This window comes from Zalophus californianus, chromosome 14 (genome assembly GCF_009762305.2).
Source record: "Zalophus californianus isolate mZalCal1 chromosome 14, mZalCal1.pri.v2, whole genome shotgun sequence".
NCBI lineage: Eukaryota > Metazoa > Chordata > Mammalia > Carnivora > Otariidae > Zalophus > Zalophus californianus.
The window spans coordinates 19,127,019-19,143,614 of record NC_045608.1 but is presented as its reverse complement, the minus strand read 5'-3'; the positions used below and the strand labels follow the sequence as shown (position 1 = coordinate 19,143,614).

The 16,596-nt window shown below is 51.9% G+C and overlaps 1 protein-coding gene across 5 annotated transcripts in view; it reads right to left on the bottom strand.

The window, feature by feature from the left end:
• The window catches only part of KIAA1671 (KIAA1671 ortholog), a 150,678-nt gene that overhangs the window by 113,574 nt on the left and 20,508 nt on the right, over positions 1 to 16,596 (bottom strand). For 3 of the 5 annotated variants that reach the window (XM_027575846.2, XM_027575849.2, XM_027575847.2), the window contains exons 4-5: positions 11,969 to 14,800; positions 5,151 to 5,285 (exon numbers count right to left, since the gene is read on the bottom strand). In XM_027575846.2, coding sequence (XP_027431647.2) covers positions 5,151 to 5,285; positions 11,969 to 14,800 — 2,967 coding nt within the window. Of the gene's footprint in view, positions 1 to 5,150; positions 5,286 to 11,544; positions 11,641 to 11,968; positions 14,801 to 16,596 lie in introns of those variants that run through there. The other 2 variants (XR_003516873.2, XM_027575848.2) reach the window with 2 other exon arrangements.

Genomic DNA, 16,596 nt, shown 5'->3' with positions numbered 1-16,596 from the left:
TATTTTTCAGACTGTGTACTAAACAATACTATTTGTTGAAAGTCAAATGGCCATATTCAACGTGGCCACCTTCCATGATGGAGGCCAGAAGTCTTGAGCATTGATTGTCCCAGACTCTCTTGCTGCTTAACAGTGGCCATGTGACCCGGTTCTTGCCCATGACATGTAAGTGAAAGTCTTCTGGAGGGTGATTGGGGGAAAGCTTTTGTTTTCTTGCAGACTCAGCTAGCATGGCCCTTCTGGCTTCCCCCCACTTTTTCCTGCCAGAGAGTAGACTTAATTCTTGGACAAGTGGCAGCCATCTTGGGACCGTGAGGCACAAAGCACGAGGGAAAGCTCAAGAGACTCTAGGAGATGCTGAGCCAAGCCAACAGCTGCCCACCTCAGTACATCTTGCCATGTGTGATAAAGTAGCCCTCTTAATTAAGCCAGTGAGCCGCATTCCTGAGACATTCAATTCAAATGACATCAACACAGGCCCAACATCAAACCGGGGAATGCCAAGCAACACACCATAGGGAGAAGAGTCCATATCCTGGACAAAAAAAAAAAAACCCATCAACTCTTTATTCACAGTTTTTAAAGCACAATCTCTGATGAGTTATTTCTAGCAGTTCATATAGACTCTTCCATTTTGTTTTGTTTTTTCCCCTTCCCACTTGAATGCTTAGTCAACCAAATGAAATGCAGAGAGAGTATCTAACCAAGACCAACAATGTATCCACTGGGGGCCACTGCACAAATTCCGTCTTATCTCAAGTTGACTGCACTCACAAGTCTTGGCATTGGAATCCCAACTGGTTTTTCCCTCCATCCTCCAGTCATTATAATGAAGTTATCGGGTTCAAGGGCTTTCAAACCTTCAAGACTGCTCTGGCGGATCCTTGAACGAAGATTGTGGCACAATGGCAGAGCTGCCAGGAGGTGGTGCCATCTTTCAAAAACAAGCATCCTGGTTTCCTCAGCAAGAGATGTAGGAAAAGTCTGAACTCGGCATTAAAACACACACCAGGGATGTCCAGGAATGACGCATCAATGTTTGTAAGACTCCAGCCCGTCTCTTGGACTCTAGATCACATTCACTGCACAGAACAGTTTCACGCCCCTGAACCTTTGCCCAAGCTCTTCCCTCCATGGGGGACAAATCATCTCTTCCCAGACCACACCCATCTGGGAAACAACTGTTCATCCTTCAAGACTTCAAACAAGTGGGCCTCCTCTCTGAGAGGCTTTGAACCTTGAACAAATTAAATGAAAGAATGCCAGTAAAGCACAGGACACAGTGTCTGGCACATAGTAAGCGCTCAATGAACAGAACTGCAATTGTTTATCTACCTTCTTAAGTACCTGTGTCTTGTTTTATAACTGTAGCCCAACGCCCAGCACAGCACCAAGGACATACAGATAAATATTTGCCAAAAGAAAAGACTAAGACTCTCCCCAACACTCCATCTCAGCCAAACTGGTCTATCCAATGTTCCCCAGGCATGCCTCTTACATCACCCACCCCCATACCTTTGCATATGCTATTTCTCCTTCCCAAATGCCCTTCCTCTCCTCCTCTTCCACCTAACTAGACCCTCCTAGACCATCTTCAGGTACCCCTGGACTGTAACCCCAAGGGGGCTGGGAGAATCTCCAGGACCCCTCACTCAGGGCTTAGCACACAGTGGGCCCATGAGAGAATGAGCCCATCACCAAATGAGCCAGCAAATGCTGGCCAAGGGTTTGCAGATTCGGGAGAACATTCTCAAGGTTAGCAGAGGCCCGCCACCTGCCCCGTGACAGGGAACCCCCGCAGCTGGTGATTCTGTACCTTTAGTCACGGGAGGGGCCTCTGGGGCAAACTGTGACCTAAGGCCATGGTCCACAACTGAGTCACTGTATTTTATAACGCCTGCATGAGTGCAGACCAAAAGCTCATTTTCTGGGGAAAGGAGGGTACGCCCATCCATGGGTGGGTGAGGGACGAAGCCCGGCACAGGGCTCAGATTTGTCACAAGGATCCAAAGCCCTACCAAGTGTAGCCCTGAAAGCAATATGGGTGGGGGGAGGGCAGCGAGCACTAGCCAGCGAGTCAGAAAGGTGGTCTGCAGTCCTAGCTCTGTCCTGGCTGCTGTGGGACTCTCCCTGAACAAGACACCTCCCCCTGCTGGGCCTCAGCTTCCTCAACAGCAGAAAAACTTCCAAAAAAGATTGGAGGCGCTTCCCTGTTCCATCGAGCAGCTCTTCCAGAGAACGTAGAAGAAAAACAAACTGATAGCAAATAATAAACAATACAATAATAGCAGGTAACATTTAACAGGCAGTTTCTCTTTACCCGGCACTGTGCTAAGTGCTTTATAAACATCATCTCGGCTCGGCTCCAACCTGGGAGAGGTACTTAATGGCTCCGAGCCTCAGTTTTCCCATCTGTAAAATGGGGATGATACTAGTTTCCATACCACACAGGAAGCACTGTAAGCTATTAGGCATTATTACTACTATGATTTTAGGGAGGAGGAAAAGAGAGGCCCTGAGTGGTAAACTCACTTGCTCACTGCCTCTATTAAATGCCAGGACCACACCGGTCTGACCTCGTGCTCTGGGCCTGACCAGCCTGTGGGTCAGCCGGGTGTGGGCGGGGCTACGCAAATCAGCAGGGCATCAGCCCTGGCAAGTCCCAGGCATCTTTCAGAGGGCAGCCGTGGCAGAAAAGCTGGTGGCCAACCCTGGGCTAAACAAATACCACATTCTCACCCCCAGGGCTGAGGCTGTCTTGCTCCCTCATAAGCTGATACGCGGAGTGCTGCAGGCCCAGAGAGGGGCCAGCAGGGGCTGGTAGCCGGCCAGAGACACAGTCCCATGGCAAAAAGGGCCCAGGTCCAAGGCTGGAAGCAGAAGAGGCCTAGTTTCCAACCCAGCTCCCCAACATGCTGTGTGGCCTTGGGCAAGTGGCTTAACCTCTCTAAGCCTCAGCTTCCTCCTCTACAACATGGGATTCATAGTCCCTCACATGAGGAGTGGAGTGGGGATGGACAAGTCCTAAGACACAGTCTCAAAAAATGGATATGAACCTGAACCTAAACTGGAAACCAGCAGCACAAAGCCATTAATCGAGAGCGACAGGAGCAGTAGACCCGGTTTACAGGGGAACCCCCCCGCCAAGCCCGTCAGGAAGTATGACACACAGGTCTGATTGCCTTCCAGAGGAGTAGGGGCGGCCAGCAGGACCGAGGGCTCAGGACCCCAGTCCTCACCCAGACTAAGTCAGGCCTTCTCTCTGGGCCTCAGTTTCCCCTCTTACAATGAGAGAGCTGAAGAAAAGGGAGAGAGGAGGAGGGGGAGGTAGAAGGAAAAGCCATCACTGCAGCCCCAGCATTCACTGAGGATTTCTTCTTCGGAGTGCTGAACGAGCTCATCCACTCCTCACAGAAATGCTCTTGAGGCCAGATAAGACCATTCTCATCTTACAGAAGCAGAAGAAAAAACAGGTTCACTGAGGTCCGTCAAATCACTTGCCCAAGGCCACACAGTGGCAGAGCCAGAACTGGAAGCCACTTCTCAGCCTCCAGAGCCCAACGCTGAGGTCCCCTGGAGTGAGGCTTTTGGAGCCATGGGAAAGGGAGCTGGACACCACCACCCCCTGGTGGCCACTCCTTGGAATTGCAGGTGTGAGTCCTCAAAAGCTGGGAAAGGAGGCCTCAGGCCCCCACCCTCCCCACCTGCATCGGAGAAAAGGAAATCAAGCAGGCAGCAACAGTGCAGGGGCCTCGGGGAGCCGCAAGGACGGAGCCAAGGAAGCCCCCTGGGGACTCCAAGGACAAAGGCTCCTCAATAACAGAGTGGAGGAGGCGGAGCCGGGCCACCAGGGAGGATGCCAGCAAGCAGAGACTATAAAAAGACAAGCCTTAAATGCTTTTCTCTCCGTAACCTCTGTCTTCGCATACACACACAAAAGTTCAAGTACAATCAGATAAGCTGAGTCGGTGCCGCCAGGGAGGCAATGAGAAAAGAATAAGGAAGAAATCAGTGGAAAAGAATGTTAAAAAAAAAAAAAAAAAAAACAGGCAGGTTTCAGATGTGCGCACATCTGTGGCTGGGATCTGAACACCCGAGGAGGCTTTCCGGGGCCGCTCAGCAGACGGCTCGCCGAGGTCTGCATTCCTGCTCTGGCTCTCTGTGGCCCCCAGCCCCGCCGACAGCCCCGCTGACTCTGGCATAGACGTTTTCCCATCTAGAACCCTGCCAGGGGTGTCTTCTTCCCCCCCCCGCCCTGGACCCATGTTGCAGAGGAGCAAACGGAGGTTCAGGGAAGTGAAATTTCTTGCCCGTGACCTTAAAGCCAGAAGGGATGGAACCTAGTATTTCAATGCTGGAGGATCCCAGGTCTCCAAGACATGAGACCAGGCACAAATACCCTTGAAATGCACTGAGCTTGCGATACAAATGACCTCGTGAGTAGAACTGCAGTTGCCTCATTAAAGAAATGCCTATCTTAGGCACCCCACACAGGGCCTGGGGACAAGAATAATAATAATAATGGTAATGATAACTCTCAGGAAAGCATTTGCTGTACACCCAGGACCATGCTGGACACTTGCCGCATTATCTTCTCTGAGCCCTGCAGCAGCCCTGTGAAGTAGATGCTGTCATTATCCCCATTTCACAGATGAAGAGACTGAGGCCAAACACCTGTCTGCACACAGAGCTAGGGTCTGTGCCCTGGTGATCTGGCTCCAGGACCAGCTTAGTTAAATTAACTCACCGGCACAAAAGAAACAGAAATCAGGTTTCTAGGTAAAGAAACCAAAGTACAAAGAAGTAAGTCACTAAAAGAGACTGAGAGGAGCAGTGTTGGGATTCGAACCCAGAACTTTCAGACCCCAGGGCATGTTCTTATCTGCTCCATGCCAGTCAGCTGGGGTTACCTCTCTGCATTGGGCCGGAAACCCAAGAGGGGCGAAGGCAGAGCCACCAACACCCTCCACGTCGAGATCCACCGCGCAGCCAGTCTGGCAACACCAGATTCCTTGGACAGGACCCCGCCCCCCTCGGCCTCCTTGGGCCCCTGGGCCAGCCTTGACCGTCCACACGACCGCATTCCCAGTGGTGTCTGATGCTCACCAACCCCACGCAAGTCCCCGTCCGGCTGCGCCGGCATCACTCACCACAAACGGCCCGCTCCTCTTGTCCTTGCAGAAACTGTGGCTCCTCCAGGGGCCCGAGGCTGCGGGGGACCCCTGCCAGAGTGGCTGCTCCTTGTCCGGCAGGGCATCCTCCTTCCCCAGGTCCTGTGGTGGCACCTGAGGCACAGAACACAAGCAGAGGACTTTACTGGAGCTCTCCCATTTATGGGAAGAATATGTCACAGCGAGAGAGTCCATTCTGTGCCTAAAAGGGCAAAAAGAAAATTAAGGCACCAGAAACCCCACCCCACGGCAATCCACCTTAAAGAAGGGCGTAGTATATGGGGTCTGGGTTCAGGCCAGCCTCAGCCACTTAATAACTGTGTGGCCTCAGGTTAATGCCTTAACCTCTCTGAGCCATGACCAAGTGGGGAAGACCCCTAATAACAGTACTCAGCTTCTAGGCTTAGGGGAGAACCAAGTGAGGAGTAGCGCTTGGAAAGTGTGTGACACTGTGCTGCCCCCAGGGGGCGCTCTGCACGAGTCCTGGGCACCTGGCTTGCTTCAGGCTCCTCTCCCCCATGGCTGGTACATGGGGAGCCCTCCATAAGCGCTAGCAAGCCTCATTATTGTCATTGGTAACTTTTGGTGACCTCATGTCAGACATTTCTCCAGCCTCCAAACACACATGCACAGAAGCACAAACACAGAGAGAAATGATCTAGGAACAGGGCAGTACTAGATACCCTAGTCTGAATTCTGTGGTTTTGTTCCAGCCAGTCATATATAAGGCATACACTCGCAGGCCATAAATATGGGACTCCAGAATTTGTAGTGCACATGTCTCACACTCTCCCTGCACAGATAAGGGAAGGAAGGCCCAGAGAGGGAAGGCATCTGCTTAAGAACACACAGCACAAGTAAAGAGCAAGGCTGGATTCTGGATCCCTTGCGTCACAGACTCTTTGTTTGATGCCTTACGAGACCCTCTGTGTGCCCTCCTACTCCCCTGGCTGTTCCTTCTCAGCCTCCCCGCATCTCAGAGGGATGTCTACTCATCCAGGGCCAGCCCTAGAGCCTTCTCTTTTCCTGCTCCATCTGACTCCCTCGGGGTTCTCTCGTAACACCCCCTTGCTTTAAATAAATCCCATCCGTGCACAGGCAACTTCCGATTTTGTCTGTCTATGTTGGGACCCCTGACCTGCAGATCCCACCATTCACTCCACGTCTCCCCACACTGCTCACGCTCATCTCAGCCTTCACATGCCCCAAACAGACCTCTCCATTCCTTCCCTCCAAAATTCCAAAATTCCTCCTCCCCTGCCCTGCCCCTCACCCAGCTGTGCTGGCCAAGATCCTCAGGTCGCCCTCCATTCTTTTGCTTCTCTCCACCTCATCAACAAAGCTAAGACTCTGCCTTCGAAACATGCTGCAAACCTCACATCATAAACCAAAATCAACTCAAAATAGATCAAAGCCCTCAATGCCAGAGCAAAAGCTAGAAAACTCTCAGAAGAAAATATAGGTGTAAATGTTCATGACCTTGGATTAGGCAGTGGTTTCTCAGATATGGCATCAAAAGCACAAGGGACCAAAGAAAAATAAACTGGAGCTCATCAAAATGAAAAACTTTTGTGCTTCAAAGGGCACCACGGACAAAGTGAAAAATACAACTCAGAGAGTGAGAGGAAATTTCTGCAAATCCTATGTCTGCTAAGGCACTTGTGTCCAGAATATATAAAGAGTAATTACAACTCAATAACAAAAAGAACAATAACCCAATTAAGATTGGACAAAGGATCTGAACAAAGAAGGGATACACATGGAAAGATGGGCCATGGAAAATGCAAGTCAAAACCATAATGAGATACCTTCATACCCAGGAGAATGGCTAGAATCAAAAAGACAGATAAGTGTTGGCAAAGGATGTAGAGAAATCAGCCCTCATGCACTGCTGGTAGAATGTACAATGGTGCGATTGCCTTGGAAATCAGTGGCTCCCTTATGCTCTGGCCCCAGCCCCCTGTGCCAACTGGTGCTCTTCCAGCATCCACAGGACCAGCTCATCCCCATGATGGCCATCACTCAGGTGGCACCTTTCAGGTCCCCTCCCCAGGCGACCTTCCCCTGACCACCTCTTAGAGTCATCTCCCCATTGCCTCTTCTGTCTCCCCAGGACTTAACGACTCTCACTCACTTGGGGTCTGTTTGCCCCCTGGACCAGAGCCATCCACTGGAATATTCTGTGGTTACAGAGATCTTCTTTATCTGGGCTGACAATACACTTGCCATGAGTCATCCGTAGCTTTTGAGCGCTTGAATGTGGCTAGTGGGACCGAGGAACTGAATTTTTAATCTTGTTTAACTTTAATTTTCATTTAAAGAGCCACATGTGGCTGGTTGCTGCCTTATTACATGGCATGGCCTGATACCGTGGGCTGGTCCCTCCCAGCAGCCCGGGTGCCTAGAACAGGGCCTGGCACAGGGTTAGCCCATTCATGAAATGTAGTAAATGAGTGGAGGTCTGGAGGTGCTTCTCTCTGATCCCCTCAAACCTCCTTCACATCAGGCCCTGGGCCAGCAGCTTGACCACATATTGCTTCACAATAAATCTCCAATAAACCGTGAAGCAGGCAGGATTCACATTCCACGGATGAAGAAATTTAGGCTCAGAGAGGTCTGGCAAGATGCCCAGAGTCACACAGCTAATAAGTCACAAAGCTACGGCCTGATCCCAGGTCTGCCCAATAGGCAGTCCAGGGCTGTTTCCAGGGAGAAATCAAATCATAAGAGTAGAAATGGTTCACCTTCCTAATAAAGAACTCCAACAACTCAAGGAAAAAAGGACCAAGGACGAGGTTCCAAAAGAACAGCGGGCAAGAACATAAGCAAGTGGGTGACCGGAAGGAAAAACAGAGCCTCATGCACGTGACAAGAGGCGGGGTGCTCATCAGGGGCATGACATCCCCAAGTGTGGTAATGCACCAGGCTGCTCAAGCAGAGGGGAAACGGGGCCCTGTCATTGCTGGTGAGGATGTTACCAGGTACAGCCCCTCAGCGCTGGGCACTCGGGCAGGATCCTGCAAAATTACAACGGTGCTGGGGCGCCCGGCTGGCTCAGTCGACAATCGGCTGCCTTTGGCTCGGGTCATGATCCCAGGGTCCTGGGATCGAGCCCCACATCGGGCTCTCTGCTCGGCAGGAAGCCTGCTTCTCCCTCTCCCACTCCCCCTGCTTGTGTTCCCTTTCTCGCTGTCTCTCTCTCTCTCTCTGTCGAATAAATAAATAAAATCTTTAAAAAAAAAAATTACAACGGTGCTCCCCCTAGACATTCGCCACCCTAAGCCCATGGAAAACCTGCGCATGTGCAAAATGACGTCGGAACGTGGTTGGTAATTAGCAAAAGATCAGGAATATCACCCATCTCTACCGTACAGCAATCAGGAAGAATGAGCACTCCCTGTAGGATGAATCCGAAAGCTCTCGAAGACACATGTAGGGATGTGAGCCTGGGTGGCTCAGTTGGTTAAGCGTCTGCCTTCGGCTCAGGTCATGATCCTGGGGTCCCGGGATCGAGTCCCACATCGGGCTCCCTGCTCAGCGGAGTCGGCTTCTCCCTCTGCCCCTGCTTGTGCTCTCTGTCTTTCAAATAAATAAATAAAATTTTGAAGGAAAAAAAAAAAAGAACTTGTGTTCGTATTTGCTTGCATTTTCAGAAAGAAACTCTATACGAATTTGGACCAGAAAAGAAGCTAAGTGGTCCCGGGATGGGAGGAAGGCGGAGGTGGGCGTGAGGGGGACCAGGGGGTTGATACTCCATTCCTTGAAGTATTTTCGGAGCCTCTTGACAATGTCCTCTCTTTTGAAATTCAAATAAATGAGTTAATTAAATAGAACACTGCAATCCAGCACGGGACAAAGTTCTGATAAATGTTTCTTAAGTGAAAAAGAAAAAGAGAGGAAGGAGGGAGGGAGGGGGGATCACTTGAAGTACAGTCGCACCCCACGCGGGGGCACGTGGGCAGCACTGGCTGTGAATCAAGAAAGCCTCACCCAGGGGGGGAAATGCGTGCACCAAGATGCTCCCGGAAGCCCTGTTTGTGACACAAAGACTCAACCAACCCAAATGTCCATCAACAAGTGTCTGGATAAAAAAAGTTTGGGCTCAGTCACTTAACAAAGTATTTTGCAGCCACTGAAAATAATAAAGTGATTACCTACATACTGGTTTGTTTTTGTTTTTTTTACTGTTAGGTTAAAAAAAAAAGCAAGTTGTAGATTTTCTGTAGAATACTGCCATGTTTCCATTAAGACAGCATGTGATTTACCTGTGTCTGTACCTGGCTGGCCTTCCTTACCTGTGGAGCCATGTGCATTAGGGGCGGGATGATTCTCAGGGGCTGGGGCTTGGGGAGCCCATCTGTGCATGGTAGGATGCTGGAAGGCTGTACCCCAGACTCATCATTTAGGGGAGCTTCTCACTCTAAACTGTGTGCTTACCATAACATGTTCAACCTCACCCAAGTGGGCACTGCTTTTGCAGTAAGGAAAATACAACTACAGAGATGCAACTCTGTGGTGTAGGAAAGCCCCAGAGATCCCGAAAACGAACAGTGGCTGCCTGGGGTTGGCGGCGGGTGGGGGGGGGCGGTGTCCAGGGATACACTTTCTTATACACTCTCGTTAGGTCTGAATTTTTAACAACCAACATTTTGTACTTCTGTGTGGCTCTTATTTATTTTTTTCAAGATCAGGAACCAAAGCTGGTTGGGCAGGAAAGAAGGGAAACAGGGAGCTGGTCCAAGGCGTCCAATCCCTCGGTGAGAAAACAGATCCTCTGACAGCGAGCACTCCTGGGGCCTGCGCATCCCGGGCCGGCATCCAAGGCCGGGCCGGGGGCGGCCCCCTCCACGCCGCCCTGACTCTCCCCCTGCCAGAAGGCCCCTGAGCAAGGCGCTGGCAAATGGATTAGGTGTCACATTTCCTCGTCTTGCCCCGTCTCCGCTGTGCCCACAATAACAGCCTCGTGGAACCCTTTCTGGGGCAGAGCCTCAGCAGAACCCACGGGCCGGCCCTGCGCTCGTACCCACCGGGCCTGCCCACAGAGCTGCCGGGCAGAAACTTCTGTCTACTCTGGTGAGGGATCTGAGGCCCAGGGAGGCAAAGTCACTGCTTCACACACAGCTGGTGAGCGGCAGAGTGGGGTGTGAACACGGGACCTGGAAAGCCTTGGGTGACCCTTTGTGTCATGATCTGTATCGGCATCACCCCACTGTTTCATTTCTACCAGGTCCCTGTCCAGGTTGGACCCTCTACTTTCTTTTTACAGATGAGGAAGCTGAGGCACCGGCCCTCGGTGAAGGGGTTCGCCCTTCATCACTCAGTCTAAGAAGCCGAGGTGGTTACATCCATATGCAACCAAAGTTTCAACCCCCTGTTAGAGAATGCTCTCTTTGATGGAAAAGAGAGGCAAAAGTAAGAATTTGTGTTCATATTTGCTTGTATTTTCAGAAAGAAACTCTATGTGGATTTGCACCAGAAAAGACGCTGAGTGGTCACAGGACGGGAGGAACGTGGAGAGAGGGGCAAGGGGATTGACCCTCAGATTTCTTCCCCATCTTCAAGGTTTCTCCTTCACCCCCGAGGAGCCTACTTGAACGCTTGGGTGTCGAGCCAGACCTGGGTTCAAACACTAGGCTGCCATTTGGTGCTGTGTGACCTGAGACAAGTTACTTAACTTCTCTGAGCCTGGGTTTTTTTCCCACCTGTACAAGACGATCACATCGGCCACTGACATTGCGGGCGCCCTGCCCTACCCAACACTCAAGGACATGCCAAAGGCGATGGTGTCCTGCTGTGGGAGGAGTTTCCTCTCCGCCACTGGGCGTGGCACCAGCCAGGATGGAAGAGTCTGGATGTTGATAGCCCCAGGAATAGCCTCAGGCGAGGGCAGAAGGGAACTGGAAAATAAATACTCCAGGTCCCTTGGCCCTGGGCCAGGACAAGTCAGGGGTGATCTATGCCACTTCCCAGAGGTATCCAGCAAGAAGAAGCCTCAGAGGCCACAGGGGAACGGTTCTCATCAGCCTCCCCCTTCCCTGCTTCACTTCTCCACCGGGATCCTGCCAGGGAGCACCTTCTAAAATAACTACCTGTGGGGCACCTGGGGGGCTCAGTCCGTTCAGCGTCCGACTCTTGATTTCTGCTCAGGTCATGATCACAGGGTCGTGAGGTCGAGCCCTGTGTCGGGCTCTATGCTCCACAGGAAGTCTGTCTGTCCTTCTGCTCCTCCCCCAGCTCATGCTCTCTCTCTCTCAAATACATAAATAAATAAAATCTTAAAAAATAAAAACAAAACAACTGCTTGCAAGGGTCTGCTTCTACGGAAACCCAAACCACCACAATCCCACGGAAGAGGGATTGCCATGAGACTCACGTAAGATTGCTCCCTCACTCATTCGACAAGTATTCCTTGCATGTTCACAAAACGTCACCCATGCAGTATGCTGAATGTGACAGACAAGATAATGACCTGGAAACAACACATACAGGAGCGGACAGTGGGTGCTCCATGAACGATTATCATCATTCTGGGCCAGAGGTTTCAAACTGGTGGCACATGGACTAAATGGAGCCAGCACGTGTGAAGAACCAGCCGGGCCTGAGCGGTAGCTGCCTCCGCCCCCACCCCCCAGGAATGAGCTATTTGCCACAATCCCCACCACTCCCTAGAGGCCCACACCCAGCCTGACTCCATTCATTTACATACCCACCTGGCCCACGTGGGATGGGAGTTTGAGACCCCTGGCCTACGTGTCTAACCAACGTTTTACAAAAACCAAAACGGCCCTCCTGCTCACCTTTTGACCATCTCGAGTCCCCGACTCTCGCCAGCAGGGCCCCATTTTGGTCTCCTTGGCCTCAGAACCGTCTCCAGGGAGGCTCGACCTCCCTTTGGGCTGCTCTTGCCTCCTCTCTCTGGCTTCCTGCATGACAGACAGGCCCTCTCGGACTTTGGCAGGGGGCCCCTTCTCCGAAGAGGCCCTCTTGACAATCAGCGGCGACCTGCCACAGTCGTATGGGTGATCACCCCGCTGGACCGCACTGTCCTCCTCTCCTCTCCCGATGGATTTCCTTGGGGTCCCTTTCTTCTGGGCAGTGGGAGAGGATCTAGCCAACACGCTGGCCCCACTGCTCAGATCCTCCCAGGGAGTGGGCTTTGGCTCGTCTGGGGAGTTCAGGTACTTTGCACTCTGAGGTTTACTAACCAAATCCTTTCTGTCACCCTCAGGGGTTCCCAAAACTTGTCTCCAGGGACCTGCGGGGCCAGAAGAGGCCCCTGGATACTTTTCATTAGGAGCCGAGAGTGGCAGAGCCCACAGAAGAGGGCTGAGTGTGGGGTTCGCGGCTGCCCCCGGGGCATCTGCTGGCTGCTTGCCCAAGCCAGGACTGGAACCGTGGTTTGCTTCGGCAAAACTGGCTTGTTTCCGGGGACCCTCAACTTCAGACCTCTCCTTCAAACTCCTCCTTCTTGGGTCCACCCTGCCTTGCCGGCCGGGCCTCTCCAGAGTCGAGCCACCGGGTGCTGCGGGCGTCCCCACCGCTGACTCCTGGCCCTCCTGCTTCTTGTAGTCTGCCATCAGGGCGTCAATGTCGAGAACGCTGGATCTGTAGCCATCTTTGATGTTCCCTGGGACCCTCGCACTGACCACCTCAGGGTCCCTTCTGATGAGGAGATCACTGGCTTCCGGGTGGCTTTTGGGGGCACTGCTGGGGGGTGTACTGTTCCCACTATCCTTCCGATTGTTCTGAAAACCAGTGCCATCTTCTGGTCCCCGGCGGACCCATAAAGCATCAGCATCCACGCATCTTTCACTAGAAGGATCCAGAGTCCTGCCCCCAAGAGGTGATGGGTGGTCTGTTGGCTTCGGAGGTTTTGAACAGCTTGCGCTGTGGCGCTCTTTGCCCTTAGCCCAGTTGTTACTGCCCTTGGCCTCCAGTGGCTCGTCATGGTTAAGAGAAACCAAGGTGGATGTTAGAGGACGAGGAGAAGGAGGCGGGACTGTTTTTCTAGAATGTTCCATCAAGTTTTCAGGCCCTGACTTAACAACGCTCTTTGCTTTTTGAGTATCGGGAACCTGATATGTCACTGCAAAAAATGTCGCCCTGGGTTCCAAAGAGGACCCCTGCTTCACCGCTGGCCGAGTCGGGTCTTGGGAAGCACCTGGGCTCACCTCCTGGGTCTCCACCCTGCGGTGGGATAGCTCAGGTTTTCTTAAGGCACTGGTGGTGGGGCTCCAATGGTCTGTTCTTCTCTGCTCCACCTTCCAAGAGTTTTCTGGGGCCAGGAAGCTGAATTCATCAAACTTCACGTCGTGGGGCAATGTCCGCCGCCGCCACCTCTCGAACCTCTGGTCCAGGGGACCCACCTTCCGCATCTTGGCCTCGGGCTCCGGTGCCTGGGCCGGCCGTGGCTCACCCTCACCAGCAGCCACAGCGAGGGGTCCCTTCTGCACCCGCTCTTCTGGATGCGACCGTGCCTGGAAGTCAGACGGCTCGTCCTTACCCCTGGGAGGAGGATCCAGAAGGCACCCCCAGGGGGGACCCCTTTCTCCCACCGAGCTGCAGCCTCCTGACTTATTCCTGGCCTCATCAGGCCCTTCCTGCAGGGCCTCCCAGACGGCGGCCTGGGTGGCCCTCCCAGAGCTGGCTTGGGGGCCACAGAGCCTGGCTGAGCGCTCGCTGTTGACCTCGGGGCCCGGTTCTGAGCCTTTCTCTTCACTGGCCACCACGGTGACTTTATGCCAGTTCATGGTCACCCCACCTGTCCATTTGGGTGACAGGCAATTGCCCCCAAATGTGTCCTTCGGCTCTCGGAAGTCCGGCTTTGGCCCACTGACTTCATGAGTCCCTCGAGCTTCCCAAATCACACTGGCCCTTTGGACAGACCCCGCCTGACCTCCCAGCCTGCACTCTGGGTCAGCAGGGGTGACCTCGTGGGACTGCTGCCTCCCCTTCGGGGAGACCTGAGACCTGCCACTTCGCAGGGTCACGGCTTTTTCCTCCGACGCCGTGGAGACAGCCTCACTGTGCACACGCTTGCCCACCATGTGCACGATGTCATACTTGGGCTCGACCCTCTGGGATGGGGGAGGATTTTCAGAGCGCTGGAGGAAGGGGTTTTTATGGCGTTTTTCATCCAAAGGGTGTCCTTCCAGGAAGGGCATGTGATACTGTTTGGGTTCACCATTCGAAAGGGTGGTCCGTCCCCATTTCTCGGTATTGGTATTTTCAACCCATCTGGAGTTCTGTTTCATGAGGTTTGTGTTTTCCGGCAGGTCCTTCCCCAGCCAAGAGCTTCTCTCATGCCTGGGTCTGACTTCTGAGACATGGGCATCTGCCACATCTCTGCGGGGCATGGCCGAGGGACAGTGTCGCGACTGGTCAGCCACTGTGTGTCTCTCCACGTGATGCTCAAACACTGTGGCCCACACGGTCTGGAAGCTCCCATCATCTTCTGGAGTGCTGTCAGAAGGGCTCAGAGCCCCCACCGAGCTTTTACCCCGACAGTTGCTGGGGACTTGGTTAGAACTGTCTTTCCACTCTGTCTGCCTAGACTTCTCCCGGAGTGAACCAGGCTTCCAGGGGCTTCTTGGGAGGGATGCTCCATCCACACCATGCCCTTCCTTTTGCTGAAAAAAAAAAAAAGAGAACAATCCAACTTAAGTTAAGGGACTTGAAAGAGAAAGGAAGCGGTGAGATGATCCAAACGGCTGCTTTTAAAATCACAACTGTGAGATACCATAAAATTCCAAAGACTGAACACACCCAGTGTGGGTGAGGATGTGGGAAAATGGACACTCTTGGATACTGCTGGCAAGGACGGAAATGGGTATGACTTTTGGACGGTTCAGTATACATGCCATGATCTTAAAATACTCATTTCCTTTTAATCTGGCCAATTTCCTCCCAAGACTCTTTCTTGGCCCAGATGCCCAAGTTTGGCTAAACAAGAGCGCTCGGGGAGCACTGCTGAGAGAGAGAGCAAACGACACAGAAACAAACCTAAATGCCCAGCTGTAGGGCTCAGGCTAAATGAGCTCCAACATAATCCAGACAATGGAATGCCACAGGGTGCCTGGATCCTGAAGGGGGGTGGCTCCTAATGTCACATCTGACAACACACAAAACACTGTGGTGTGGGTGGGAGAAAAGCAGACTGTGGAACAGGGTATTTATAAAACAATACCGTTTCTAAACAACTGTGTGTGTACATGTATACACGTGTAGATAAACAGCAGAGAAAAGATAGAAATCAGACTGTGAGTAAGGGAGTGGAAAGGGGACGAAGGCATGAGGAGGAGAACATCGTTTTTCCTCTTGCACACTCAGTTCTGTTCAATTTCATAATATGCGTGAATTCCTTAAGTCATTTCTTGGTCTAGAAACAAGTCTACTTCAACAAGGTAAAGAATTAACCATCTAACCCAGCAATCCCGTTCCTGGGGAGATACCCCAAAGAAGTGAAAACAGGGGTTCAAATAAAGACTTGCACACCGATGTCTACTGAAGTATGATGTACAATCACCAAAAGGTGGAAACCACCCAAATGTCCACCAGAAGAAGAACAGATACCCAAATTGTGGTCTATCCGTACAATGGGATAGTATGCAGGCACAAAAAGGAACAAAGTACTGATTTATGCTCCAATGGATGAACCTTCAAAGCATTATGTTGGGGCGCCTGGGTGGCTCAGTTGGTTAAGCGACTGCCTTCGGCTCAGGTCATGATCCTGGAGTCCCTGGATCGAGTCCCACATCAGGCTCCCTGCTCAGCAGGGAGTCTGCTTTTCCCTCTGACCCTCTTCCCTCTCGTGCTCTCTATCTCTCATTCTCTCTCTCAAATAAATGGATAAAATCTTAAAAAAAGAAAAAGCATTATGTTAACTGAAAGAAGCCAGACACAAAGGGATAGGTGTTTTGTGAGTCCATTTATATGGAATGTCCAGAATAGGCAAGTCTGTAGGGACAGAAAGTAGGCTCGTGGTTGCCAGAGGCCACAGGTGGGAGACGGGAAGTGAATGGCTGGCTCAGTCAGCAGAGCGTGCGACTCTCGATCTCCAGGTCATGAGTTCGAGCCCCACGCTGGGTGCAGAGATTACTTAAATTGAAAAAAATAAAAATATTTAAAAAATAAAAAAAAAATTAAGAAAAAAATAAAAATAAATAAATTCTGGAACTAGATGGTGGTGGTGGTAGTACAACACTGAGAATACACTTCATGTCACTGAATTATTCACTTTAAAATGGTTAGGATGGGGGCGCCTGGGTGGCTCGGTCAGTTGAGCGTCCGACTCTTGATTTCGGCTCGGGTCCTGATGTCAGGGTCCTGGGATCGAGCCCCGTTCAGCAGGGAGTTTGCTTGTCTCCCTCTTCCTCTGTCCCTTCCCCACCTCGTGCTCGCTCTCTCTCTCTCAAATAAATAAATC